This window comes from Galeopterus variegatus, unplaced genomic scaffold, assembly GCF_000696425.1.
Source record: "Galeopterus variegatus unplaced genomic scaffold, G_variegatus-3.0.2 Scaffold86, whole genome shotgun sequence".
NCBI classification, from domain to species: domain Eukaryota; kingdom Metazoa; phylum Chordata; class Mammalia; order Dermoptera; family Cynocephalidae; genus Galeopterus; species Galeopterus variegatus.
The window spans coordinates 929576-956490 of NW_007726197.1; the positions used below are offsets into that span (position 1 = coordinate 929576).

The 26915-nt window shown below is 50.3% G+C and overlaps 1 protein-coding gene across 1 annotated transcript in view; it reads right to left on the reverse strand.

Annotated features, from left to right (window-relative positions):
• Positions 1-26764, reverse strand: part of TMCC2 (transmembrane and coiled-coil domain family 2) — a 42157-nt gene extending 15393 nt beyond the window's left edge. Inside the window, exons 1-2 of the mRNA XM_008580631.1 lie at positions 26259-26764; positions 14924-15472 (exon numbers count right to left, since the gene is read on the reverse strand). Coding sequence (XP_008578853.1) covers positions 14924-15472; positions 26259-26465 — 756 coding nt within the window. The 5' untranslated portion in view covers positions 26466-26764. The remainder of the gene's footprint in view (positions 1-14923; positions 15473-26258) is intronic.
• Between the last annotated feature and the right edge of the window lie 151 nt (positions 26765-26915).

Below are 26915 nucleotides of genomic sequence, written 5' to 3' on the forward strand. Positions count from 1 at the left end.
TCTGGAGGCATCTTTGCAAGGGTCCACTTGTCCCCCTGCACAGGATGGCCACACCCGACCCTGGGGGCTCTCCCAGCATCCGTCAGCCTCTGCCTCCTCCATTCCTGAATCCACAGAGTTCTCCATACTCACAGAAGAGAGACTGCTCCCTGAGAGACCAGAGAGCAAGTGCCAGCCCACCTGACAAACTGCAGAAATGGCTTTCTCCCACAACCCCTGCCCACCTCACCCCATGAGCCTCTCCTTCCACCCACCAGCGGCTTCACCTGTGTGGGCACCATCTCCCGAAGCTGTGCTGGTGATGAGGTGCCAGGGGCTCTGAGGCCCCAGACATCCGAGGGCTGTGCCAGACCCCCAGGGTCACAGTCTCGGGGCTGCACTGGGCTTGCCGTGGGAAGCCGGGGTCTGCGAGCAGGTGTGCCTGAGCTCCCAGGCTCTGCAGCCGCCATCTCCAGTCTGAGGCCCAGCCAGGGGATTAGGGGCGGATTGCTTTGGGAGATTTCCCCCTCCCCCGGATCTCATAGGCTGCTCCTTCCCATCTGGCAGGAGACGTGGAGGAGCACCGAGCTCTGGTGGGGTACCCCTCCTCATGTCCAGCTGCTGCCACTCTGAGTTCAGTGTGCATGAGGATGCCCAGGTATGACATGCATGGATGGGGGGAGGGTGGGTAGCACACAGAGATATATGACAAGTGCACTTTCATGTGCACTCACCTAGATGGGTGCTCCATCCCTCTCCTCCTATGGTCAGAAGACCCTCTCACAAACAGAGCACAGTCTCATCGACTCGCTGCTTCAGCTCAGAATGGAGTGGGCCTCCCAGCCAGGCTTCCAGGATGGAGAGGAGCTCTCAAAAGCCAAAAAGCCTGGAGCCGGGAGGGGGGCTCCTTGGCAGAAACAAACACAGCCAGCTCCACCCAAAGTCTTCACCTGCTCTCCCTGCAGCCCTGTCCACTGGCTTAAGGCACCATCATTCCCAAGGCAGCCTCCCTACTCCAATAACCATGGGAGGAAGCAGACAGCAGCTAGCCTCACTAGGGGAATTCCTCTGCCCTAAGATCCTGTCCCAGAAATCCGCTCCGCTCTGGACACCACTGTAGCCACTTCTGCACTAGCTTCTGCTTCTCATTCCCTATTCTCCCTCCCCCAGCAATGCCCAGGCAAAAACAGCAGAGATAAAACACACATGGCAAACTCACAGCAGTCTCTTCCTCCTTGGACTTCATCTTGACAGTCCCAGCAGGAAATCCTGTGAGTGCTCAGCAGAGGGGGCCAGAGGTCCACAGTTGAGGACCACAAGCAGTGAGGAGCGTGATGGGGTGGCCAGAAGAGTCCCGCGCCTGCTGGGTCTCTCTAATGGCAGCTTCCCAGACAGAATCCTCATTCAAAGACGAATGGATTCTGCACCCGCTTGAGCCTGGAGAGGGGCAAGGGGCTTAAATACTGAGTGTCAACATGGATCACACTGATGGAGCAATCCCAAGTTCAAGAAGGTGTGAACAGATAAGAAGGGCCCAGTGCTATCTCTGGGGCCAGAGCAAGGGCTTACAGCCCAAATCAGCAAGATCAGAAGTCCCCGCACCCTGGGCTCACAGAAACTGTACAAACATTTGTGGTGACTGATGACTCGGGGTTTGTGAGGACAGGAGCCTGGCAAAAAAAACCACACAGGCCTACTTCTGAGGTCAGCTGACAGGTAGGGCCAGGGAACACTTCCTGTAGCTCCCCATTTCTGTGAATGGTCTTCCTCCCATGGTACTCAGTCTTTATACTTTGGACCTAATGATGACTTGGTTTCTCTCACATAATGATTATTTGTAAATAGGTCTTACTGCCCTTGTTAAACTACAAGGAAGGCAGGGATCTGATCTTAGGTTTATCTGGGCCCTTCACTGTGCCTAGCATAAGACTGGCCCTCCCTCAATATTTATATTGTAGAATGACTGAATGATCTATCTCATTTAGCTGCAATGGAAGACAGTCCATTTACTGCAGTCCTGTCCTGGGTAGCAATGAAGACACCTTCGTCTTCTCACACTCAAGACACCTCTTCTCTGTCCCCTCCTTCCTAGGCCCCACCAAGCTAAGATTTTTAACCTTTTCTTATTAGCAAAAGAGAAGAAAGAGGAAGAGGAAGAGAAGGCAGTGGTGGCGGGAGACCACAATTGGGGAGAGGGCTGAGTGAGCTGCACCCTGGGGCTCTTTCTGCATGGTAGGCCTTACTCCCCAGGCTTCCTAGGATCACGAACCCTCAGGAGCAGCAGAAAGAGGTTCCTGCAAGGTCACATTGCCCCACCAAGATGATCCTGGGAGAGTCGCCCCCAACACAGGCATCTGGCATCTCCCTAATGGGAGGTTTCAGCTCTACTCCCAGAGCAACTTACCCATCAGCACAATAACTGAACAGCAGGAGGAATGGGGGTGGGCAGGGGTGAACCAATAGTCTGCTAAGAGAAAGGAACAGACAGGAACCAGGCAGATGTCTGCCAGGCAAGCCAGCAGGAAAGCCTTTTCCTCTATGAGTCTGTTCTTGTCTTTATATGTGAGCAGTATTCTAAAATCAGCCACGGATGTAGAGCTTCCTGTTCTGGGGTGGGGAGCTGAGAGTCAAGGCATTGTGGCATGGTGGGAAAGGCACTGCAGAGTCCTGAGTTTGATACTCACTTCCATACTTGCTAATGGGACCTTGGTCGAGTCACCATAGGCTCTGAGACTCAGTTTCCACAACTGCAATGGGCGGAGTATGTAAAGAGTGGGGGTTGATGGTGAATGTGGCTGGCAGGAAAACATGCCAAAGTGGGGCTCCCTGGGTGCTGGATAAGCCTTTCAGTGGCCCAGCAGAGGCTTGGGGACCAGAAGACCTGGTATACATCCTTACCCTGCCATTTGTGAGCTAAACGGCCTCAACAGGCCCTGTCTGTGCTTCCTCACAAGTGCAAGAGGAGGCAGGAGCACCTATAAAGCAGCCTGAACGAAGAGGCCATAGGAAATGAGAGCAGTGGCATCGAGAGATGGAGGGAGGGTGAGTGAACCAATCCTTGCAGACTTTCTGCAGCTGAGTCTCGGTTTTCCTAGCTGCAAATGGTGCATATGATCATTATCTCCCAGGGCTGACGTGTAGGTTTTATTGAAATAGATTACTAGTCCTGAGGCTTCCTCATCATGTGTATGTACACACACATACACGCGCGCGCATGCACGTGTGTGCATATACAGACTACAGCTTTCCAGGCAGTGCGTAGAAGACTTGACCTGGGATAGAAAAAGCCAGGAAAGTAGCTGCCATGCACAGGGTTGAGAGTGGCAGGTGGATCCGGGAAGAACTGCAGTGAGCACTAAAGCAACAGGCTCTGTAAGGACACACGCCACAAACCAACTCTCCTTTTGCAAACAAAAGGAACTGCTGGGTAAATGCCATCCCGTGTACCTCCTAGTAAGTCTTGGCCGTGCCCCTCTGCCACCTCCTTTCTGGCATGGCTGAGACAGAGGCCACATCTCAGCCAAGGCAGGGCGGGCACCAGCGATGCAGAGGACCCAGCAGCTGAGCTGTGCCAGGGGGCCTCTGGCCTCACTCCTTCCACCCTTCCAAGTTGAGTCTGAATCCAGGGGTGACAGATGGGCTCTCACTGTCCTGGAAGGAAGCCCGGGTCCTGGGCACAGGCTCTCCTCTCTGCACGTCCAGCAGGTCTCAGCCCTCTCTTTTACTGGGTTCCCCTTAGTTTAGCTTTTTCTTTCATGTTCTTCTTCCCTGTCCCTTAATTTTTTTGCCATGTCCCTTCTTTCTTTAATACTCTTTAAACACTAATTTTTTTCTTTTCTCTTCCTTTGCCTTGTTATTATTCTTCAGTTTCCTCCCCCACCCTTTTAGCCTTCCTTCTTACTTTTCTCTGGGGAAAAAAAAGGACAAACCACACATTCCAAGGGGTGGGAAACCTGAGAAATAGGCTTTAGGAGCAAAGAACAACACTGAAAGCAGCTAAATTTAGTAGCTTAGAATACAAGGTGAAGCCTTCAAAACTCTCAGGCCCCAAATGTGCTGTGAAAATCTCCCAGTGAGGATTTCTCTTTAAACGGCTACAGTTTCTCTCAATGTTCACCAAGCCCTCTTGGAAATGGGGGTTTGGGAAGTGGTCATTATTCAGAGATCCCTCCTCCAACACTTACTTTCAGACCCAGCCAAAGTGTGCATCTTCTTAGAAACTAATGTTACCAAAGAGCCCTGCTTTTCCCCAGGGAAATGCAGGAGAAGGGTTAATATTCTTCAGTGTGAGTGACAGCAACCAAGGTAGGCCTGTTTCCCAGGGGCACGTGAAAGGCAAAGCCACGTGAGCTAGAAGTACATTCAGAAAGGGCCAGGGTGTAGGCAGCTGCAGCATGCACACATTGGGCCACCTTTCAGCTGCTTCCAGGGACAGAGGATGCCATTTCTTCACCTGCTGGCCCTTTGCTGGTCTAATACCACAGACATGCCTGTTTAGGGACTCTGTGGGCATGGACACTAGCCAGATGCTCAGCACAGCTGAGGACCACTTACCTAGGTCAGTTTTAGACAAATCAAAATTTGTGCCAGGCAGGTAGAAAAGACGGATGATTTCATGGCTTTATAGTCACTGTTTCCCCAGAGGACGGTATACTAGGAACAGGCCCAGGAGAAAATGACCCAGAGAGAAAGTAGCGTCTCCTTTTGGACCACTTTTTAGAGAGCTCTCTACCCCACCCTATTTGCAAAGAATAATTTAGAACGATTCCTTTTTAAAAGCAGAGAACTGAAACACAGAACCCTTGCAGGCTCCTGCTGACTCAGGGCTCAAAGCTTACCATGAACTGATGTGGTTGAATGAGAAATGTGTGTGAAAGCAGCCTGCAAACTGTGGCATGCTGTTCCACTGGCTGTCAACGCCAGAAAAGCTTTCAAAGGGACATGAGCGGCATGTCCTGGGGGGCATGCCCACAATGCCTTCAAGCCCCTGAGAAGTCAGTAGACAGGCATGGGGCCCAGACAATATTTGGGTCTGAAGCCGCCTTCTCAAGCAGTGAAGAAACCTTATATAATGAAGTTAATATTACAGAGCCCTTGTCTTTCCAGGGCAGGGTTCGCCTTTCCAGCCAACCAAAGGAGGCCTCCTGGTCACAGTATCACCTTGGATCTGATTTAGCTTTTGCTGAGTGTGTTGAATTATTCAGTAGCTATGGAGACTGGCCAGCCCTGGGGTCCCAGTGGTGGGGTATCTGGAGAGCTGTACAGAGAAGAAAGGAATGCAGTGAAAACTCCCCATATCTAGACTTGGGGGAAGGTCAAAGAGGATAAAAGAAGCAGTGGGTATCTGAGTTGGCCTCTGGAGGATTTGGGAAACAGGGGCTAGGGGTGCCAAGAGCAGCCAGATAAGTTGCTTGCAACACCCCAGCACCTGTCCCTGAAGAGAGAAGAGAGATGGGAGAAGGCTACTGTCCCCAGAAACTGCACTCATTCCCCTGGCCCCTCTCTGCAGCTTCTGGGGATCCCCCAATTCCCTAGGAGCCTGGAAGGCATCATCTCTGTGTCTATTTCAGAGCCCCCTGCCCTTCAGTATATAAATAGAGAAAGCCCAAACCGTGCCTATGAAAGAAAGAAGAAGCGGAAGCAGGGATCAGGTTAACGATACTGTATTTCCATTGCCTCATCTGGCACCAGAGGGGACCCAGGGTCACGTTTCTCATCTCAGGGATGTGGTGGATCCAGGGAAGAATGTGCTCGGTAGCTGGGGAGACCTGTGCCAATTCCCATGACCCAGGCCCCATCACCAGTGCCGGCTCCTCACCGTCTGGAACCTGAGAACAGAGAGCTCCTCTTACTGCTGACTGGTACCGGCCCTGGCATGAGGGCTGACACCCAAACCTGGAGCATGCTTTCCTNAAGAGCAGCCAGATAAGTTGCTTGCAACACCCCAGCACCTGTCCCTGAAGAGAGAAGAGAGGGGGGAGAAGGCTACTGTCCCCAGAAACTGCACTCATTCCCCTGGCCCCTCTCTGCAGCTTCTGGGGATCCCCCGATTCCCTAGGAGCCTGGAAGGCATCATCTCTGTGTCTATTTCAGAGCCCCCTGCCCTGCAGGATATAAATAGAGAAAGCCCAAACCATGCCTATGAAAGAAAGAAGAAGCGGAAGCAGGGATCAGGTTAACGATACTGTATTTCCATTNCTGCTGACTGGTACCGGCCCTGGCATGAGGGCTGACACCCAAACCTGGAGCATGCTTTCCTCTTGGGCAGCACCGGAATGTGTCTGAGGAAGAAGGGTGGAGACCTGGCTGGCACCATCTCAGCCCCAGGGGGCTACAGAGAGCCACAGGTGTCTCCCACAAGGTTTTGGCCTGTGCTTAGCAACAAGGGGGTTAAGAAGTCATGACCTCGGATCTTGGCTAGGTAACTTCACCTCGAGTATTCTAAGGAATTCTGTACCACCAGAAGCCAGAGCTAATCTGGAGAGCACTGGATACCTTCTATCTAGAAAAAAAAGTCAGCAGGAAAAAGATGAATAAAGGCTAATTCCAGAGGTCAGCTGCCTTCTGGGGCAACTAACTGAGCCCCTGATTCTGTTCCCAAAGTCAGGAGCATGCTGCTGCTTATAAGCACTGGTGTCAGAGCTTTATGTAAGGGGAGAGTTCTCATTTTTTGGCCCCTCTCCTGAGTGGACCCCTACAAGGCAAGGGGCTTCGCCTGAACAGGAGGAATTAAAATCAGACTAAAAGAACTTGGCTCTCCAGGCACAACAGGATATACCGCTTTTAATCACTGAGACAGAGAGCAACGGATCAGGCAAATCACAGAGCCACCCTGCGTAGGCCTGGCAAGCGGCTGGCAGCATGGGTCTGGCTTCAGAAGGCTCCTCTGAGGCCGGTGGGCTGGCTGCCTCTGGCTCTCCCTCTGCCTGATGGACCTTTCCATGCAGAGAGAAGAGAGAAGGGGAGAGGGGATGAGATGGGCTCTGGGAGGGGACAGAGAAGGCAGCTGCCCTCCCTGCTCCTGGGTGTGAGAGTAGGCTGGCAGAGGCTTGAGCATGTAAGGTACATGAGTGGCCATGTGACTCAGAAGGCAGATGCATTTGTGTGAGCTGGACCCTAGAGCAAGGCCCCTTCTGCCTCCCCTATACCCAGGCCTACAAACTCAGACACATCAGGGGCCCCCACGGCAGAGTGGTCTGCCTCCTCCAGCTGCCGAGGGCACATGTTTGGAAACCTCTCCCATCAGAGCCAGCCCCACCCACGTCTGAACCAGCAGATTCTCAGACATAAATAAACCAGGGCCTCTGGGCAGCTGCCAAGATCTCAGTCTTCCTGCCAAGAGCCAGGAGCTAAGGGTGGCCCCTCACTTGCCATCTCTTGGAGTAAACAGGAGTGCTTATTTGTGCCAGGGTGAAGAAGCAATCCTGCTGTTGGATAAATCTTGTGGGGCTGTGCACTGGGAGGACAGGATGTCCAGAGTCTGCTGTGGTTTAGGTGATGAGCTCAACTCCACTGGTTTCCCCATCTGGGGCCTGGAGATAAGATCTCCACGAGGCCACAGGGAAGCCTCCAGTCAGGACATCTTCTCTCCACCCTTACCACTTCACCCCACAGCATGACGGGGACATCCTGGTCCCCTCTCCCACCACCCCCTGCCCTCAAAGCCAGGGGCAGCAAGCTGGCCTGTCACTAAAAGTCCTCCTGCCACTGAGCACCTCTATGCCATCTCCTAAGGCTGTCCAGATGCGTTTCCAGCTCTGTCCCACGCTGCTCCTCAGCCACACTGGACAGGAGGGGAAGGGGCGACCAGGACAAGGCCAGGGGCTAGTCAAGAGAGCTGACTGTATACCTAGCTCTCCTGCGCCATCCCTTCCTGACACCCTCCAGCTGGGTGCATCTTGCACAAGCCCAGGGAGGGCGAGGCTGGGTGGGGAGTGTGGAGTCAGCTGGAAAGAGGTTATGAACTAGGCCAAAGGGAAAGTGGTGCCCAACCAGACATGGAAGACAGGAGACAGAGGCAATACGAGCCTCTGACCCTACATTTTCCAGGAACTGCTATTCAGCACAAAATAAATAAGTAAATAAATAAAATAAAAGGGGGTGAGGACTCATATGCTTTCTGAAGAGCCAGGTGGCCCGATTCCGTCTCCACCAGACACATAACCAGTGATTCCTTCTCCTGCCTCCAGGTCTGGTATTTCCCAGCAGTGAAGGCCACACACAAATGGAGAACTGGATGTCACCTGCATTCTCTATTCACCTGCTGAGGCCCTGGTGCGCCAACAAGTGATGACATTCCCCCCACTTTACAGACATAAGACAGAGAGGGAGGTTACTTTTCTCAGTGTCACATACACAGTAGAAAGTAGAAGGGTGGGCTGAGATGACAATTTGTTTTTTAAATAGGGGAATAACTGAAAGCCCCACCTCAAAGACAGCTAACTGGATCTAAAACAAACAAACAATCACCAAGTCATCATCACCCAGGTTGAGCTGTCTCTACACTGTGAGCCCCTGGCTGTCCCTTGTCACACCCCTTTGGGGTTCCAGGTCCTTATTTTCCCAGGATAGGGGCTGGGTAAGCTTCTCCAAGACAGCTGAGGAACTTTAGCTGCCTCCAGGGTGTTTCGGCAACTCAACGCCTGCCAGGGCCCTCTGGTCCGAAAGCCAGCTGGTAAGTTCTAAACAATGGTGAGGGGTGTGGGGATGGGGGAGGCTTATGAATTAAAAATAGATGCTAGTAATCGCCAGGGAGCTTGCAGGGAGCACGTGGGGCTGTGTTTACTAAAGAGAGAAGAATAGCTCCTATTCATGCCCGAGACCAGAGTGGAACCACCACGGCTTCTCACCAACCAACAACCCCTGGGTTGGGGAGTCAGCTGACAAAGCAGGGTTTACCCCTGGCTGGAAGACCCCCTGCCTCTGGGACATGGAAGCACCTCTCTCTCCTCAGGACCCCCAGGGCCACACCCATTGCTGGAGGGACAGCTCCAGGTCACAAAAGCCATATAATGGAAGCGGACACCAAGAGATAAAGACACCCTCCCTGGGCTGAGGCAAACCTGCTCTACAGATGTTGCATAAAGTGGTCCCTGGCAGTCTTAGTGACTTCAGATCTCAGCTGAGTCTTGTGGACAGACTAGAAACACAGGATCTAGTCTCCCCTCTGCTAAGACCTAACAGGGTGCACTAGGCCCGCAGTCAATCTTGATTCCTCTAGGCCTTAGTCTATTCATCTGTAAAATGGAGATAACAATACCTGCTCTGCCAATTTCATGGGTAATACTTGTAACAAAGCTGAAAGTTCTAAATAAAGATATAAAGCAGTCAGAGGAACAAACACTTCCTCCATCATCACCCTGAACCCAGGGAACTGTTCCCCAGTCAGGTCAACCAAGCAAGTTGACCTGGTCTTCCACAGGCTGCAAGAAGAGAATCCTCCCTCCCCTCCAGATATCTCAGGACAGTGTGAAGACCAAACACTAGCCACTTGGAAAAGCCCCACAGAGAAGCTCCCAGCTCAGGAGCCTGCCCTGCTGCTCCAAGCCCCTGCATCCCACAAAGAAACATCAGCAACCCTTCGCCACCCCCTCCCCCTCCACCTGCTCAGGCAGAAATCTTCATGGGAGCCCTATTCATGTTCATGTTTTCCCAGCCCCTGCATCCCACAAAGAAACATCAGCAACCCTTCGCCACCCCTTCCCCCTCCACCTGCTCAGGCAGAAATCTTCATGGGAGCCCTATTCATGTTCATGTTTTCCCTCCTCGCAAAATAGCTGCAGATCCAGAGACCCTTGCTTGGCAGGATGTTTCTCATTTGATTTTAAAAATGTATTCCCTGACTCACCTGTGAGAGGTGGGCCTGGCTGCTGTTGCACGCAGAGCACTTTCTCATTAAAGGCTGAACAACCTGCTTCACGTGGCCAGGCCCCCTGCAGCTCCTGGCTTCACAAGGCCAGGCTACCCTGTTAGCCAGCACATCCACATCTCACCCCTAGAACAGACTTCTCCTCGTGGAAGCTAGGCTTGCAGGCTGTCCAGGACCATTGTGTTGCACACTATCTATATGCTGACAACTCCCAAATTTATGCCTCCAACTTGGATCTCTCCCCAGGACTAAAGACTCGTACATCTGACTGCTTATTTGCATTTCCACATGGATGTTTAATAGCCATCTCAAACGTAGCAAATCTAAAACCTAGCTCTGATTTCTGCCCCCCACATCCCTTGCCAAATAGCTGTTCCATATGCCATCTTCCTCAACTCAGTTAATGGCAATTTCTTCCTTCCAGCTGCCAGACCAGAAACCTGTGAGCCATCTTTGCTTCTTCCTTTCTTTCACGCCCCACATCCAACCCATCAGAAAGCTCTGCAGCTCGGTCTTTGAAGCAAATCCAGAAGGCATCCACTTCTCCCACCTCCACCACTCCCACCATCATCTCGTCCCTGGAGTATTCCAACAGCTACCTAACTAGACTCTCTGCCCACACCCTGGCTCCCAGCCTATTCTTCACACAACAGCCAGAGTGATCTTTCTAAAAGATGTCACTCATCTGCACAGAACCTTCTAATGACTCCCCATCTCACTTGGGAAAAAAGAAAATCAGAAGTCCTTTCCCTGGCCTACTAGGCTCTGTTTGATCTGCAATCCTCCCCACTCCCTCCCCAGACCTCAACCCCAGCCCCAGCCCCAGCCCACCTCTCCGATTCTCTCCTACATTCTCCACCTGGTTCACTCCACTCCAGTTGCACTGACCTTCTTGTGGGTTCCTCAAATACCCTAAGCACATTCCAACCTCAGGGCTTTTGCATTTACTGGTGTTTCTACCTGAAATGCTCTTCCCCAGCTATCCACGATTCACTCTTTCACATTACCAGAGAGGCCTTTTCTGACCAACCTGTCAAAAGAGCATGCCCACCCCCACCACTCTGCCCCCAAACTCTGCTTTTATTTTGCTTCTTAGCATTCATCACCACCGAGTATACTATGTAGTCATTTATCTAAAGGCTGTCTCTTCCCACTTGGATACAAGCTCCATGAGAGTAACGGCTTTGCTTTCATCCCTTCATGTATCCCCAATGACCAGAACAGTGCCCAGCACAGAGTAGATGCTCAATAAATATTTGTTGAATGAAGGGGAAGCAGGGAGGTGCACATGAAAACACCCACTGCACTGCTGAAGAAGGGTGGAGAGCAGCTGCTGACCTGATGTCTGGCCAGGCGAGGTGCTGCTATTGACAGATGGACCGTAACTACCTGTGGAAAGTCCTCTCTTCTTGAAGGAATCTAGAACCAAGGTCATCTACAAAATATATGAAATGATTCAACAATTAGTGGCCAGAAACTGCTGGAAAATCATCCCCAAGTGTGATGATTATGCCAAAGTGTACTCTGAGGTTGCTCTGTGTTGAACATGCTGGAGGCCACTGACGCCACTGATGTTGGCTGCCAGCTGGCCCACGTGGGGGGTAAAATGGCACAGTGGAAAGAGCACTGGATTTGGGAAGGTCACATCCCCTCTTTGAATCTATGTCCTATCTAAAAAACTGGGATATCTTCACCTTGCTTATCTACCTCACAGGACTGTTTGAATGAATTCATAAAACGACGTCTGCAAAGCACGTCCTAAGTTGGAAAAGCGCAAAGGCAGACCTGAGCTGCTGTACAGTGCCAGGCATGCAGCATGCACACAAATTCTTGTTGAATGAATAAATTTCCAAATGTCTTCTAGTGTTGAGTTGCACAAGGACACAAGCAACAGTCTGTGTTGATGTGAGAACAATTCTAAATCGTGTGTGGAGATGTTATCTGCTCTGGTGATAATCTACAGTAAAAACTACTTTTATATTAGAGTTTCCCCAGGAACCCTAACGCTGGAAAACCCACCGGGCCTCACATGCCCCAGATATAGGACTGTCTGGTCATCCATCGTTTCTCCTTCTCTCTCTTCCTTACACTCAGCCCGTCTTTCTTTCATCTGTCCTCCCTCTAGGCCCTCTGCACTCTTCCTTCCATGGCAAACAGGCTCCGCTTGCCCATGCTCAGGGCACCTGGTCCACCTGCAGGTTCTTGCTGCAGCTCCACTTCCCTTGGGCCCTCTCTAGTCAAGTCGGCTCTTTCTCCCACATGTCACATGCTCTGGAGGTGGGACCAGCATTCTACTGTATTTGGTGTTGTTTCGGCAGCATGACCCCTTCACCCTCATGGACAAACCCGTCCTCCTTTGAGGTCCCTGCTGTTGTGCTCTTTCCCGCTCTGCCCTCACTCATCAAAGCCACCAGCTGCCCTCCCTCCTGACCACTCCCGAATCCATAATCCCTCAAACAAAGCCCTTGTTCCCAGGCTTTCTCTCTACCGCGTCCTGTGATAGTCAGGGATTGCAATGTCATGTGGGCAGCCCATGTGACCACCTAACCTCTCGGTCTGCCATCTCCAGTTCAACATCTGTCCATTCATTCCTTGTCGGGTACGCTGCATGAGTACGCTCTGACCCTTGTCTTCCCCATCCAGTCCCCCAAATCTTAAACTGCAATGGCCTCTCCTGTCCCTCCAACTTCTCTGCTCTCAGTGCGCCTGCTCCCCAACTCCCTCAAAACCCCCACCTTCTTCTCTCCACATCCGTCCTCCTCCCATTCCCACCTTCTTCCCTGCCAGCCAAGATTTCAAGGTCCAACCCTTGGAGTGCTCTCTGACCCAAACCCCCAACTCCTTTGCCACTCTTGACCTTTCAACATGGCTTCCCAGCACCCCCAACTCTGGATTAGTCTGATGACTCTTCAGCTCTGCTCCTACCCCTAGCTGCTGATGACTACTTGGGGGAAAATACATCCCCACCACTGGGGTGCTGCCAGCACAAATTGCAAGCCCCCACAACACCGCTACTCTCAATAAACAGCGGCACCTCTGGTTCTTCCCCCACAGAAAATGAACACTAAGTGAGAACTCATTTCTGCCTCTCAGAGGGGACTTTCTTTGTGACTGATCCTAACACTGGCCTCTGTGTCTCATGCCCGCTCACCTACTCGCTGACTTCACCCTAATGACAATTCCCTTCCTCACTGCTATCTTCAACCTCTCCCTCATATGGCCCCTCCTGCCAACACAGAGATGTGCTCAAGTCCCTCCCATCCTAACTCAACGAAAACCAGACTGCCTCAACCTGCTGTCCTAGTGTCCTCTCCTTTCCCAGCAAGCTACACTAGCTGCCTCCACTTCCGCCCCTCAATCCACTTACGCTGGCTTCTTGCCACAGTTGCTAGTGGCCCCACTGCTTGACGCTGCCTATGCAATTTCCTCCTCCTCCAAGCTCCTTGCCCCTTTTGCTTCAGCGTCATCTCTCTGCTCCCTCTCAGGTGTCTTGTGCTTGGCCTGTCCCTTATATGGCAGTTGGGTCCATCCTGGACCTCCTTCTCACTCGACACATGCCCCTTTGAGGATCTCATCCACACCCACGATTTCAACCTCAGTGCTGACTCCCAGAGCATTCGCCCCAGCCCAGACTTCTACCCTATAAACCCAACTGCCAGTTGGTCCTTCCTAGTTGAGCAGCTCCCAAAGGTACCTGCAACTCAACAGGTCCAAAACTGAACTCATCACCCTCCCCACAAAATGTGCTCTTTCTCCTGTGATTCCTCAGCTGGAGAATGCCCCATTCTTAGGGCTGCTAAGCCAGAAACTTTAGAATCTCCTCTACTCTTCCCCTTCCTTTGCCTCAAATCCACTTTCTCACCGACTACTATTGAGTCTAACTTCCAAATGTTTTCTGAACTTGTCTCCTTTCCATGCCCACTGCTGCAGCCTAGAAAGAAATAGCTCCAAAAATAGTTTCCTTGACGCCAGGCCTGTCTTTCCTTCCCAATCTGCTGTCAATAGTGAGACTCAGAGGGACCTCATCCCTCCAGTTTCCTGCCTAACAGCCTTTGACAGCTTCACACCACTCCCAGCCTCAACATGGTAAGACCTTTTGTGATCTGGCCTCTGCCCACCTGTCAGTTCCCAACAGTGCTAATGCTCCAACCACAATGAACCCCTAGCAGCCCCCAGCACCAGCTGGCTTGCTTTGCACATGCTACACCTTCCCTCCCTCTTCCTTTCCCCTAGTTTTTCCCTGGCTAAATTACACTTCTTCTCCAAGATTCACCTCAATGGTTTCCTCCAGAAGGTCTTTGCCAACTCCCCACCCTGTTCACTGCCCGCTGTCCCCCGAGGCTCCCAAAGCATCTATCACAGCCTTGTCACTGTTCTCTATCCACTCACCCATCTGTCTCTCCTTTAGACAGTCAGCTCGTGAGGACAGCAACACTGGCTTATTCATTCTTACAGCACATAATAAGGATTCAATAAATATCTGTTACATGAATACACAAATGAATAGATAAATTCGTCAAGTGCCAAACTAGCTTTTCTCCATTCCAAACAACACTTCATGGATTCCTCCCCTATCTTCTTTGGTGGGTAATAATAGTACTCATAAAAACAATACTGTGCTAGGCCCCACGCCAAGTATCTTACATAGTTAACTCATTTAGTCCTATTTTCAATTGGCAATACTGAGGTACAGAGAGGATAAATGACTAATCCAGCTAGTAAGTGGCAGAACCAGGGTTGGTTCTAGTCTGTGCACTTTACCAAACTTACTGCCTCTTGGCAGCATGTTAAGGAAAATGAACCAAAATTAATATCAGCCTGAGCAAAATATCATTTTGAAAAACAAACCCCTAAACAAACAAAAATTAGATATTTGGGAGATCATCTCTTGTTTTGGGCTTAGTCATACCTCTGACTCCTTCAACCAGGGCAGATAACTCTGCAGGCAGCAGGGTATCAGGACCCAGCAGTTAAGGCCCCCAGCTCAGACCCCCAGGTCCTGAGACCCCTCAGCAGATGACCCTTGCCTCTGAGTCACCCCCCACCCGGGGGGGACCTTTTCTTGCCTGGCCTCACCTTGTCCCCGATGCCCTCAGCCTCCTCAGCCAGGAGGTACACATTGCTGCCATCGGCCAGCAGCAGGGCGGTGTCAGTGGTGGAGGAGGAGCGGGGGCGGCACTGGTGCTGGTGCAGGATGGCGGCCAGGCCGCTGTCCTGGGGGGCCTTGCGTAGCAGGTGGGGGCTGCCACGCTGGGGCTCCAGGGAGCTGCTCTTGGTGCGCCGGCTGCTGCCCCCGCTGCTGCTGCCCCCGCTGCTGCTGTGCAGGCTGGCGCCCCGCTTGATGGAGGGCCGGGAGCGGATCTGCTGCAGCACACGGTTGAAGGCGGTGGGTCGGGCGGGCAGGTCATGCAGGGACATGGCATAGGAGACACGGTGCATCTCCGGGGAGCGCTCCTTCTCATCCGGGGAGTCATGGTCAGACATGCCCTGCTGCTGCTGCTGCTGCTGCTGCTGTTGGGAATCCTGAGACGTCTGGTGCTCCCTCTCCCGTGACCTGCGGCGGCTGTGGAACAGGTGCTTCAGGCCGTGGCCAAACATGGAGCCCTCTGAGAGCTGCTGGATTTTCTGAAGGGGAGAGATGAAGAACACTAGTGAATGGTAAGCTCTTGAATGCCTAGTCCGGTGGGGTGAAGGTAAAGGGTCTGTTCTTGAGAGACCAGCAAAGTTACTACAGCCGTCTGAACCTAAAAATCCCTATGGATGGCCTGTCATGCCTAAAAGGTCACCTTGCAGAAAGGTGGCAACCCAGACCCAGTCTTTCATTCCCCAAGAAATGCACCCCTGTGGTTTCCCACAGGACATTTCCAATCAAAATGAGGATTCAGTGTTTCTAGCAATGATGCTCTCAAGGCTACAGTCTGGGACTCAGAGGCACACACAGGTAGTACTTGGCTTATGGAGTTGTACCCCTCTAGATTGATCCCACTCAACACCTCTCTAGTCCCTACCTTCTTCCAAAGTAGACCTTCCTTCAAGCTGCACTGGCTCTTTCTAACCACCAAGCATCCAATTCCAAAGGTGCCTCTTTGCCACACTCTCTGAGAAAGTCAGGGTTATACAATTAGGTTATGCTGTTGTAGCAGATACTGCTAATTGCCTACCCAATACTATTCCCCTTTCTTTGTTAGCAACCAAACTGCAAGGACTCAATACGCCTTGCTAAAAACTGCTTCATCAGACTCCCATGCAGCTAGGATTAGCAACATGATGCAGCTTTGGCCAATAGAAAGCAAGGTGAAGGTTTCTGAGCATACGTTTGCTTTCCCATAAAGGCACTGGCCCTTCCTACTTCTTCCCATCTGGAATGTGAAGGTAATGCCAGGAGATGCAGCAGCCATTTTGTAATCATGAGGTAACATGGATGAGAATGAAGACTCACACACAGATGGAGCAGCCTAAGGGATAGGCCTGGGAACTTGATGGCCTGTAGAACCACAAAACCCGTTGTAAATGCCTACCCTGGGATTATTGTTGCATGAAATAAATAAATCTATCTATTGCTGGCAAAGAAATAAACTTTGCTTCTGCAAGCATACCTTATAGTGTAGTCAGTAATGTAACCAATTCTTTAGCATACATATCAGTAGCAGCTATCCAAATGAATGTCTTTCCTCACAGACTGGAACACAGCAATGAGACCCTGGCACCCCATGCTGTCCTGGCCCCAGCTTTCCCTCCTTGCTCCACCACTGAGATATTCCAGCTGCTCGTCAGGCAGGACTGCTGAGAGAGGCAGCAGGATGGCCCACCAGGGCGAGGCGACTGTGGTATAATTCCAGACAGCTGCTTCTGTCCGGGGATGACCAATCTGGCCAGACTGAGCCCTCTATGAGAGCTTTGGAGCTGTTGAGAGGAGGGTGGGGCTTGGAGGCCCACAGGAGACCTCACACTCGATGACTCCTAAGACAGAAACTCAGAACCCAGCCATTTAGGGCTCAGTGAGCCATAGCAGATTTTCATCTATGAGGAACAACCCATCATCTCATGAGGCAGCCTTAGCCATTTTTAAAAACATTCCAAAAAATTACACATACTGGATTTTTTTTCCTAGAAACAAACTTGTGGAGCAGAAAAGTAGACCATGAAGAAACCAAGAAAAAACAATCCTATATCTTCTGTATTAGCTGACTGCACTAGTTACTTTACACCTCCCATGGAGTTAGTGCCAACGGCTACGCTTGCATCTGGATAAAAACCACTATACTACCATGTACTTAGGATTTTCATTTGCGTCTCCCCACAATCCTCAACGTTGATAAGGCCCTGCCATTGCCCATTTTACAGACCAGACAATTTACATCATCACAACTCACCATGAACTAGTAGTTTGTAGTTTTCAAGGTGCTTTTTCTCCTGTATCACCTCATTTGATTTGCCCAAAAGCAACAACTGGAACATTTCCCACTTATAGATGAAGAAAGTAAGGCTACCACTACTCCTTCTCAATAACTAAATTCTGGGGTAGCCACAGAGATGTTAGTTACATAGTGCAGGGATCCCACAGGAATTTCCATCCTCTTAGGGCCAGCCTAAGGCAGGCCTATGAGGCCCACCTGCCTGTTTTGGATAGAACTAAGACATCCATGGTGGAGTGGACAGGGCACATACTCTGCTGTGGACTTGGAATGTGCCAGATCCAGGGATGAGTCAGGACAGCTCCCTCTTCCTCAAGTCCAAGCTGATACAAGACCTTCCTCCAGCCACTGCGGATGCGGCCAGCTGCCTCTGGCATTTGCCCAAACTGTTTCAGCTGAATGGTCACATTACATATTACAAATTGTCTTTCTAGCATCCTATTCTAGGTTCCTTCCTCTTCTTCCCCATTCCTAAACTGGCTTCTCCAATGCTGAGGCCCCTTTTCTACAGACACTCAGAGAGAAAAAGTTTCCCTCCATAGACTTCACCAGAGGTTCTAGAGCTCTGAGGCATTTTCTCTCCTTCAGCCCTGGGATTCAGGTGGAGGTGCCAGAGAGAAGTACAGCACCCCCTCTGTCTGCCGTACTGCCTTGGATCCTCAAATCCTTGCCCAATTTACTTTTAAATTTATACAACAGCATTTTTCAAAGTACTTGCCAATTTATGCTGTCATTCTAACCTGACACTAGCCTAATCACAGGAGCTAGGAATGTGACAGATCATAGTGTCATTGTCTCCATTTTGCAGATGAAGAAACTGAGGCACAGCATAGCTAAGTGGCTCATCCAAGCCACACAGATGAACCCCCCCCCCTTCTGGTTTAATTTTCCTTCCCTGGCTCACACATTAATTCCAAGACTAAAGCAGATATGGTATTTGCATGTGTCCCAGAACTGCATCAAAGGCAGGATCAAAGTCAAAAGAAATTGCCTGGGTCACAGGGAGTCAGGTCCCCTAAATTGGAGTCTTGGATAAAGACCTTTAAACATGAGGTCTTCATTTCCCACCTCCTCAGCTGTTCTGCCAAGATGGTGACTAAGTGACCTCAGGACCTTTGCCCCAGCAGTACCAAGAAGTCTGTTAGAGGCCACGGTAGTCACTAGAGAAAATAACAAAAAAGACATCAAAGAACAATGGGGGGGTGGCGGGGGGAGAGGAGGTTGCTGCAAACAAAGGGGTTTTTCCTCACTCACAAAGCGAGAGGCAGAAACAGCACGGTGACACATGGGCTGGGCTGCTTCTACACGTGGGTGTCAGGGAGGAGATGGTTAAGAAGTTTTGACATAACATGGTGTTTTTTTGTTTTTTTTTTTTAAAAAACCCTCAGCACATACACATAACCAGCTACAAGTTTTAGAAGTGAGGAAAACCATGGTGACTAGCTTGAGGGAACTTAGCCACCAACGCAGCAGAAATCACCACCTGCTCTGACTAACAGGTTCCAGCTACTAAATGTCACTAGCTTTTCCACATCGACTTTTGCTATTCTCCAGCTGCCAGAAGCCATTTGGTGGCCAAATGAAGCCATGTATTAGGAAAAGAGAGCTGAGATGTTTCAGAGTCAGAGGTGAGACACAAACAGAGCTCTTGTGACCTTTGAGAACAAAGCAAAAGGGACTGTCCCCAGAACTGGACAGAAGTTAGCCCAAAAGGAGAGCTTCCCAGGATGAAGTGTCAACACCTGGCGAGGTAAGTGAGGGAGGTTTGCTGTCTCCTGCCCTAGAACTATCTTAAGTGCAGGAAGGGCCCTATCTCCTTGGATAGCAATGGCCTTTCAGGAACAAAGGTTGGACTAGATGGTTTCTGAAAGATCCTTCCAGAGAACGCTGTGGTTTCTGAACAGTTAGACTTCATCCGTTTTCCTCCCTGGGTGTGGGTCCTCCAAAGGGGAAGTTTCCTCCAAAATCTGGAAACACAGCTGCATGAAACCAAAACTAAAACACTTCAGGGTACAGTATCTTTGGAACCATCTGATTAAAAATGGCCAAAAGCAGTTTCTAATTCCTACAGGTCTCTGTGTTCTCAACAAATCCCAGAAAAGCTGAAAGGATCATAAAAAGTCACACTAACCTATAGCTAATTATCCCACCCAGCAGCCGACTACATAGCTCTTCCTCCCACCTGGGTTTGAAACTCCCTCCATCCCACCAAAGGTACAGCTGCTGCGAGGGTTCAGCAGGGTGACTGGGTCACCCTGAGCCTTTGCAAGCCTAGGTCGCCAATGTTCCTCTATTTATAAGGTCTCTATGGAAACAGGGCCAGCATTAGAGAGCTAATCACTGTAAAAACCCACAGAATTCTACTCTCATGATCCAAAGTGGATTCTGGATGTCTTCTATTGCCCTTGAGAAGCTTTGGGCAGGGAGCCTGAGGGGGGAGCAGGAGAGGGACCATCATCCCAGGTGTGGCTCTGATAACCACAATGGTACACAAGCTCAACAGCTGCAACTGTTCAGGCCTGTTTGGGGTTTCTATTGGAAACACAGTGATGAAAGACTTTTTTTTTTTTGAAGAAAAAGCATGACAAATTTTATTATTTAACATGCTGGGAGGGGGCAACGCACAGGGGAATCACAAGAGAGTAACTTCGATGAAAGATTTTTGGAATCATTTTTTCTTCCCCAGCAGCACACTTCACATTAGAAAAACAGATCTCAACTCAGAGGCAAATGATTTCTCCATTCTCAGTTTTATCTTAATTCCTCATTGCTTTATTGCTTAGAGAATTCTGCTTGGAGCCAATGCAAGTCGGGAAAGGTCACCTTGTCCACCGGGTCTTCAGGCAGAACAGACTCAACATACACCAGCAGAGATTTTTATTGAAGTTATCGGCATGGTGTGCCCTCTCTCTGCCTCCTCGTGTCCTACCCATCCATCCTCCCTCGCCCCCCACCTCCACAAAGCCCACTCTGATCACACCAGGCTGCAGTGATCTCGCCCTGCTCTGAACTCGTGAGCATTCATCTTCTGCACTGCTCATTTTGCAATTAATCGTGTACTGCCTTGTGACACCGCTTCCAGCGCTCTCTCCAACTGTTATTCAACTTTTCACCTCCCGATGGACAGAATTCTCGACGAGAGTCCGAGTGAATGGACAGCAGGGGCTATACTGTCTAAATCTTTGTGTCCCTAACATTACCTGGCAGAGACCTCAATGCAAACATGGTGATTGCTATTTAATTATTTGTTCCAAATCTACAAAACTATTTCTAAAATATGATTTAATACTTAGACAACTCTCTTTTCCAAAGACTTCATCTTTTCCAAAGATTTAAAATGCTCAATCAGGCTGCTTTTTCTTATGCCTAACCCAGATTCCTGCTGCTACAGCTTAAATCTTTGTCCCAGTCTATCATCTTAGTAACTGCCAAGACTGAGCTGGCTTGGGAGGACATGAACACAGACCAAGAAGCCAGAATATGTTTACTGTCTTCATAAATGGCATAGGGAGGGCTTACATTGGGCTCATGTCCCACAGCCAGCTTTGTTTTCCACGGTGGACATCACTCAGTTAACTTGGCCTTCAGTCATTTGGTTTGAAAAATCAAATATGGACATGAACACAGACCAAGAAGCCAGAATATGTTTACTGTCTTCATAAATGGCATAGGGAGAGCTTACGTTGGGCTCATGTCCCACAGCCAGCTTTGTTTTCCACGGTGGACATCACTCAGTTAACTTGGCCTTCAGTCATTTGGTTTGAAAAATCAAATACTGTTTTTCTAATACAATCACCAAACATATCTGCTATCCCTCACAGCTTTGTTCCAACTTCTCAACATGGAGAGAGACTTAAGTGTTTGGCTAACAAAGGCAGATCCTGTCCATCCAGGGCCTCATTCCAAAAATGCACCATCCTAGTCCACGGGGATTTCAAAAGGAAATGCCACTTCTTAGAGGAGAGATGAAAACAGAGATGAGTTTTAAGTTGGCCTCTAAAACCACTGCTGAGAGGCTGCCCAAGCCTTTTTCCCTACCCCCTGACATCCATGCTTTTTTTAAACTTCAGCCCAAAATTCAGGTCCTGCAGGATATTTCAACTCTGAGGGAGAAGGAGAGATTCCTGTTAATGGGATTGGCAGTTAAGACACAATTAGACACACAAAAAGAAGCACATTCTGTAAATACTGAGCCTGCATGACAGTTCCCACTAGAACTAGGGCAGCTGGGAATTAATCTAGAACCCAGTATGTGGCAGTAGAACAGAGAGCTTCGTTTGCCATATGCTTTCCCATCAGTCACCAATTCCTCCAGAGCCCACATACAGGCATACAGGGCTGCTCTGAAGATTACTGAATGCGGGGTGAGGTGGGGGAGCAATCCTGGGCTTCAGGACCCTCTGCCTTCCTCACATAAGGCGCAGGTGGGATAAAACAGTCAACTTCAGCGTTCTTCACCACCTTCCACTGTTCCTGATTCTTCCAGTCAAAGAGGGCAAAGCCCCTACGAAAGCGTTGGCACTCCCTTCCCCCATGTAGAAAGCCCTTCCCCTCTTGTTTGGTAATTAATGTTCTGCCCTTTCTTTAATATCTTGCTCTAGACCCACTTCCTGCAGAACACCTTTCCTGATTAACCTCAAATGTTTCTGATTCCATTGCATGATGCTTGAAGCACCTTAAACTTACATGTTCTTTGATGAATGATTTTCTTGCACATATTTCATCCTGTTTGGCCTGGAAGCTTGCCTGGAGGTGAAGGCAGTACCTATTGCCAAAGAACTAATTTCTCATCTCTTTGCTTTCAGGTCTACCTCAATTCTGCCTCTCTTGATGAAATCTATCCATGGGGTCCAGCTCCCACCTGAGATTATAGGAATCTTCAAGCCTAAACATATCACTTCTAAAGTAGAACCAGGAGCCTCATGATGCACCAAGACACCAGACAGCCATATCCTACCATGAAGACCCTTGCCTGGAGCCCCAGAGCACTCACATGCCTTCATCCCACCCACATTCCTATGAAGTAGCTTGTCTTCTCCCCAATTTAAAAAATGGAGAAAATGAGACCCATAAGTTTCATCAAAACCCTGGGCCTTAAAAAAAAAAGTACAAGAAACAAAAACACAGAAATGAGAAATGCAAGCAGTGGCTTCTTGGGAATATCAATGTTCTTTCTCTTGACTTGGGTAGTGGGTATGTAGATAAGGTGTCTGTTTGCTACTGTTATTTAAACTGTGCATGTATATTGTCAGGCACTTTTATATGCATGTCATATTTCACAATTTAAGAGTGTCTTTACTGCTGAAGGTGTTCAGTATCTGCTGACCACATAAACCCTTCCCCAGTGGGCTCTCTTCAGGAGTGCTGAAGGAACACAGGGCCATTCACTGGGGGGCTGAAGCACCTGCCACCACCAGTAAAAGCTGTGAGTCAGCAGGGAGAACCATACAGGATTCAGTTGTGACTTTCTCTTAGGTATTTGGCTTCTAATTGTTTTTCCTGCTCTTCACTCTGAGCAGGCAGGAAGACCAGTGTATGGCGTGAATAGAAGAATCCAAATGAGTCTTGAGTCAGAAGCACTTAGAACCAGGATGGGAATAATGGAATTTGGAGCTCCCCTTTTTTCTTCAGGGGATATTAATACTGCTCAGAAATCCCTAGGGAAACTATTTGCAGGGGCTTTTATGAGAACCTCAGGGAAAGGCCCCTGGCCAGCATCTCCAGACCCTTCCTTTTAGGAAAGACAACTCTTCAGCTGCACAGTGGTGGGGAGAGATGGTGAGGCCGGTAATTTCCTCCCCTGCCTTCAGGCTTCTATAATGTATCAGGACAGAACCTTATGCTCAGCCACTCATCCCAGGCCTCAGAAATATCTACTACGTGCTATATTTTTAACAGGAGTGTGTGCTCCAGGTCTCTTTCTGCAGTTTTCCCCTAAGCACCCCCCCTCCCCCATTCCTAGTGGAGCTGGGTTTTCCCGCTGGAGAATTCTGGCGTACTTTTGGTCAGCCAGCAGTCTGTGGCTGGCCACCCCAGCATCTCCTTCCAATGAGCAGAGAATCTGGTGGCAGCAAAGAACTGGATAATGAGGACAAATGAATTGAGACATGAGCTCCGGTGGTTAGACAGGAATCCAAGCCGCAAGTGGCTGGGGAATGTGATTCTGAATGGCTGGGCTCCTGTTGCAGGAGTGTATACTGAGATCACTCCTGAAGGTCACACAGGAGTGTAAGTACCTGAGAAGGCCTCCAAATACCTGCAGGAGCCTCCTGAGGGGCAATGTCCATTTTCAGGTCATTCTGCAGTTACAGTTACAATTTTAAGGTTGCTGTTTAACTCCTTTTCTTCTTTTCACTGGCCCTTCCCACCCCATAATCACAGATTCCAGGCCACCATGGCAGAAATTTGAAGGTTCACAGTAAGATGCTCCACAGTACTGAAGGACCACAGGGAAACCACAGGAGCCCCTGAAATCTCTGGCTATCACTAAGTTAAGCATCATTCAGATCTCCCTGGCAAAAACTAAAATTCTCTCCTCTTCCCCCTCCCCTCAACCTCCATGGAGGTGCTTTATTTTTCTGCCTCTTTCTCCAATCCATCACAATGCCTGGAGCTGTCATGAGAAAATAGAAGTGGGACTAAGGGGCTGAAAGTTCTTATCTCCAAAGTTTAAAATGAAAACAGAAGTAAGCCAGAACTGCTGATCTACCTTGGCCAAACACAGGTGTAGGGTAAGAGGTATTGAAAATTAAACTTGCCCCTTTCTGGTACCACCGTCAAATCAAATATGATGGAATTTTTCCATCACTGGAAAACAGTGCCAGCATTGAAAAACAACTTTTCCAGCGTTGCAAAACAAGTTTGGACATACTCCAATATTCCTAATCCTTTTCCGCAGAAAGCTCAGAAAAGTTAAGTGATTTGCCTGAGACCACACAGCAAATCAAATTGTGATGGCCCCCCAGTTCACGTCTGGTTGGGAAGTCCCTGCCCTGTAGTAAACATGTTGTGATGAAGCAGATAGAGATAAACAGGAAAAGGCCCTGCTTGTTTCCCCATGCTCCCATGAGCAGGCAGCAGCTCAGTTTTCTCTTTGCTGCCAGCCTGGGTCCACATTGCTGTGCTCAACCTCAGTGGTTTGTTTTCTCTGGGGATGGGGGCAGGGGAGGCTCCTCTTGCACCTGATCTCAATTCTGGCTCAGGAAAGTTTAGCAGTTAATATCAAGTACATAGTTGTTGCAATATCTGCCCCTGACCAGAATGAGGGTGTCACCAAAAAAGAGAGAGAAATGATATAGGAGGGTGGAAATGAATGAGCTTAAGGCAGCCTTATCTACAGAGACAAAGACACTGCAGCCCCCATACCACGACCAGCCCACTTTCCCTCACAAAGGCACCTGGGGGAAATGAATGGAGCTGGCAGTCTCCACTGCTGGCCTGAGCTGGCGAGTAGGGGGTTTCTAAGGCTGCCACTCACGGACTCAGAGTGAGGGTCCCATCTGGTCAAAGAATCAGGCCAGATTCATCTGGTCCACCCAAAATGAGGCTGAAGTCTGTAGCAGAAGGTTGGCCTCCTTCCCATGACAGCATCTCCCCGGACCTCTTCCCCCTCAACATCTCACTTAAAACAGGACCCACACCTCCTGACCACACGGTGTGGACTCGGGGGTGACAGCTGGGATAGATACCAAGGACTCCTTGGGCCTGACGGAAGCACAAGCCTCCTGCACAAAGCTTCTCCTACGGATCTCATCTTTAGACATAAGGCTAGCCACGAACCTCTGAAAAGGGCAGCAGCAGAACCGCAGGTCAGATTTGAATAACTATCCCAAAATTTTAAAAGTGCACACAACAAGGAGCTAGTTTTCCCCCTTTTCACCCATCCCCAAGGAACACAGACAGGTAACATACACAGGTAAGACCACACACACTCACCTGCGCTCTGACTTCCTGACTCCCAGCCGCTCAGGCCAAATGAAGAATGTCATTGGCTTGTTCTGGTGAGCTCCTTAGTGGCTGCTGCCATAGGATACAGGCTTTATTTAACCTAATGGAGTCCTTTCTGCTCCCCTAGCCCAGACCCAGCACCCTCTCTAGAGAAAATTCCCCGGAGGCATCAATCTCCAAGGTATCTAAGTTCCTTCCTTGGGCTGACATCTCGCCTAGCCCCGTTGTGAGCTGGCTTGAGAAGCCTGAGCCTGCAGTCCCTGTGGCAGCTCCAGCAAAGGTGCATTATTTATCCCAGCTGCTGTTTTAATTGATATAGAGATATATTCAATACAGCTCGCCAATTGTCTCGGCAACCTCAGGCCGGAAAATAAACAGCTCCATGTGAACTGATCTTTCAAATTCTGGTCCTAGCTGCCGGCTCAGCATGTGTGCAACTTGAACCAAGGCCCCAAACCAGCCCAAGAACTGCTTGGCCACCTGTCAGTTCTCCACCCTGGGGGTTGGTGCAGCAGGCAGGAGGGATCTCCAAGCACTAGCTTAACCTCTGGCTCCACCTAATGGCAAGAAATCCACTCCCCTTTCACAGATGGACAAACTGAGCTTCACCCAGGAAGGTGCTCAAAGATCTCAGTGGGAGGAGACTAATTCAGCAAGAGAAATTAATGGTCACCTGCCTGGCCTCTCACGCTGCAATTTTCTTCTCCTGCCATCCTACAGCAGGGAAAGTGATGTCAACTTTTTAGTTAACATCTTGGATTTCTCCAACCCTTTGTCTGAGAATAGCACTTCACACATTATTCAAACCATCTCGATGTGTGAGTCACTAAAACGTCTGCTGAACAGCGGGCCACAAACACAGAGACCTGAAATGGAGCTGCAAGGGAGAGGCACCAACGGTACCTGACGTCCCCCTAGGGTTCTAGCGGCTCATCCTCTCTGACCTTTGCCGGGCTTCCCCGTCACTTTCATCCTGTTAAAGCACTTCTGCGTGGGGTGGGGAAAGCTAAGTCGCGGGCTGGGCTTGCCGGGGATGGATCTGCGCTCACCTTTAAATCAGGAGGCTTGCTTCGGGGCCCCGGGTTGGGCGCCGCGGCAGCGCCGGCGTCTGAAGTTGGCCCGCCCGCAGAGTTAGCACCCGTGGCTTCCCCAGGCCGGAGGTCCGCGCCCGGCAGGTGGCAAGCGGCGTCTTCCAGCTCAGCGCCATCCTCCTCGCCCTGCTGTTGCTGCAGCTCGTCCGATTTGCACCTCTTCATGGTGTATGTGGGTCGGCAAGGGGAATCTGTCCTTCCAGCGCGCCGTCTTGGGGGAGACCGCACCCCCTTTTACACTCAGAAATGAGGCCTGGGGTCTAAATTATTAACAGGAGGGGAATCGGCAGATCACGATTTCTTGAATTAAAAAAAAAAAATTGTAAAGGAGGATGAGGGAGGGGCGAGGAGGGGAGCCTTGGTTACAGCTTGAGCTTGGAACAGTTCATTACGACCTGGGGAGCGAAGGCAGGTGACGGTCGAGGCTGGGCGGCAGGAGCCCTTGGGCAGTCATTGGAGGGAGGGACGGAGACAGCCCCCGGCCCCCAAACTTACTACTTCAGGGCACGGGCAGGGCGGAGGGGAGCTGGGCGGCGCAGTGCATCCCTCGCGGCTGGTCGGGGTGCTGGGCGAGGCAGGGCAAGGGGCTGCCCTCGGCGCCGGCCGCGGCCCCTA